The following is a 2777-nucleotide window of genomic DNA, read 5'->3' on the forward strand; positions in this document are numbered from 1 at the left end:
AAGTCATTTTTCCAATGGCAAAAAGTGGGCTTTGTCTTAAAATACCTACATCTGTGAATGAAGAATTTTCCCAACAGTATAAGGTAATTTCCTAAATATTCAAGAGTCTTATTCTCACTTTCTAAACCAAATTAAATACTTAAATACCTAAATAATTAATACTGACAAAACAACATTCTTACTTATTAGCCAACTTTGGAAATCTTTCCAGAATTTAAAGATTGGTTCACAAAAAACAAAAATGTTTCAAACTCTCAACGTTTCTCATGCAAAAAACACAATATTCTGTATCAAACTTAAACTTAGAAGTCAAAAATTCTTTAGTTGGATATATTTCATTGATAATTTTGAATTGCATCTCTTTCGCTTTTGGTGGCAGAGGGTAAGTTACGTAATTAGTTCTTATTTTAATAATCTGATCTGTTGTAAAGTCCTTTAAAATGTAATGTCTTCTAATTGGATTTGGGAATGGTTCTTTTAAAAGGAGATTCCTCAACATCTTATTGTTACATCTAATATCCTGAATCTGAATACAGCTCGTTCCATTGGCTTGCCCACATCAAGGACAGCCATATTGGAAATGCTGACCGCTCTTGCCTATAGGCGCTGGCGAGAGAAATGGACAAAAAAATTTGTTATGTCACATGGTATGTCTGTCACGTGGTATGTCCTTTTTATTTTTAAATCTTTATTAAATTTTCAGATGTTAAAATAACATTAGTAACAAACAGTCTAAAATAAACAACAATAAGGAATTATTATGAAGATGTATTTATCTATCCTCAAACCCTATGACAAACAAATGTCATAAAACATAAATTAAATTGGTAGTTTAGAGACAAATGGGACTGGGAATCTGTCCAGAATCCACTGCACCAGCCCTAACGACACCACTATAGGGATAAGTGTGCGTGTATGATAATTCTTTCCTCTCCTCTATTGTGCTTATTTCTGATTGACAACCATGACATGCAAGGGTCACCTCCTCTCTCTGGGCTTTGTGTTATGATGATGAATGCACAGCAAAATGTTGATTTGAATGTTTTGTTTTGTTAGAAGAGCAGCAGCCTAATATTTTCTTCTCTATTTTGTCTTCTGTTTGTCTCTCTTAGGTTTTGGCTTTGTCACTTTTGAGAATCAAGACGTGGTCGAGAAAGTTTGTGAGATCCATTTCCATGAGATCAACAACAAAATAGTATGCATTTAGAAGAGTTTGCACAATGAAAATACTCTCAACAAAAATGTAAACACTTTTGGTTTTGCTCCCATTTTTGATGAACTCAAAGATCTAAAACTCTTTCCACATACACAATATAACACAATATGAATATTTCCCTCAAATATTGTTCACAAAACATATAAAGATGCTGATAAGACACCATGATTAGTGGACGGGTGTGCGTTAGACTGCCCACAATAAAAGGCCACTCTGAAAGGTGCAGTTTTATCACACAGCACAATGCCACAGAGGTGGCATGATTTAAGGGAGCGTGCAATTGGCATGCTGACAGCAGGAATGTCAACCAGAGCTGTTGCTCGTGTATTGAATGAACATGTCTCTACCATCAGCCGTCTCCAAAGGCGTTTCAGAGAATTTGGCATTAAATCCAATCAAACTCACAACCATAGACCACATGTAACCACACCAGCCAGATCCCCCACAGCAGCACGTTCACCTCTAAGATCATCTGAAACCAGCCACTCAGACAGCTGTTGAAAAAATTGGTAATTTCTGCAAAAACTGTCAGAAACCAAGGAAGCTCATCTGCATTCTCGGCGCCCTCATCGGGTCTCCACCTGACTCCAGTTTGTTGTGTAACTGACTTGAGTCTCTCCAACTTCGCTGTGTCTGGCTCGTTGTAGAGGTGCTCTCTTCATGGACTAATCCCTATTTACATTGTTCAGGGCAGATGGCAGACAGTTTGTGTGGCAATGTGTGTGTGAGCAGTTTTTTGATGTCGATGTTATGGATCAAGTTGCCCAAGGTGGTGGTGGGGTTATGGTATGGGCAGACGTCTGTTATGGACGAAGAACACAGGTGCATTTTATTGAATGAATTTTGAATGCACAGATTTACTGTGACGAGATTCTGAGGCCCATTGTTGTGCCATACATCAAGGAACATCACCTCATGTTGCAGTAGGATAATGTACTGCCCCATGTTACAAGAATCTGTACACAATTCTTGGAAGCTGAAAACGTCCCAACTCTTGCATGGCTGGCATACTCACCGGACATGTCACTCATTGAGCATGTTTGTTTGCGTATATGACAGCATGCACCAGTTCCTGTCAAGATCCAGCAACTTCGCACAGCCATTGAAGGAAGGGATCAACATTTCACAGGCCACAACTGGAAGACCTGATCAACTCTATGCAAAGGAGATGTGTCGCATTGCATGCAGCAATTGGTCGTCACACCAGATACTGACTGATTTTCTGAGTCCCCAGACCCCAAAAAAACAAAACTGCATCTTTCAGAGTGGCCTTTTATTGTGGGCAGTCTAAGGCACACCTGTGCACTAATAAAGGTTTTAATCAGCATCTTGATATGGCACAACCTGTGAGATGGAATGGATTATCTCATCAAATGAGAAGTTAAAATGATTATATTGTGTTTGTGGAAAAAGTATATATATATATATATGAACTATAATAATAATACTAAAAGATAATACCTACTATATATATATATATATATATATATATATATATATATATATATATATATATATATATATATATATATATATATATAAAAATTCTGTCTGTGTAGTC

The 2777-nt window shown here is 37.1% G+C and overlaps 1 protein-coding gene and 1 long non-coding RNA gene across 2 annotated transcripts in view; one reads left to right on the plus strand and one right to left on the minus strand.

Annotated features, from left to right (window-relative positions):
- ddx47 (DEAD-box helicase 47) overlaps positions 1-573 on the minus strand; it is an 18344-nt gene extending 17771 nt beyond the window's left edge. Inside the window, exon 1 of the mRNA XM_015392367.1 lies at positions 535-573. Coding sequence (XP_015247853.1) covers positions 535-573 — 39 coding nt within the window. The remainder of the gene's footprint in view (positions 1-534) is intronic.
- Positions 574-1064: 491 nt separating this feature from the next.
- The window catches only part of LOC107095971, a 4096-nt gene continuing 2383 nt past the window's right edge, over positions 1065-2777 (plus strand). Inside the window, exon 1 of the long non-coding RNA XR_001481776.1 lies at positions 1065-1195. This is a non-coding gene — a long non-coding RNA (uncharacterized LOC107095971). The remainder of the gene's footprint in view (positions 1196-2777) is intronic.

The sequence above is a fragment of the Cyprinodon variegatus genome, unplaced genomic scaffold, assembly GCF_000732505.1.
Source record: "Cyprinodon variegatus isolate N-32 unplaced genomic scaffold, C_variegatus-1.0 Scaffold588, whole genome shotgun sequence".
Lineage (NCBI taxonomy): Eukaryota > Metazoa > Chordata > Actinopteri > Cyprinodontiformes > Cyprinodontidae > Cyprinodon > Cyprinodon variegatus.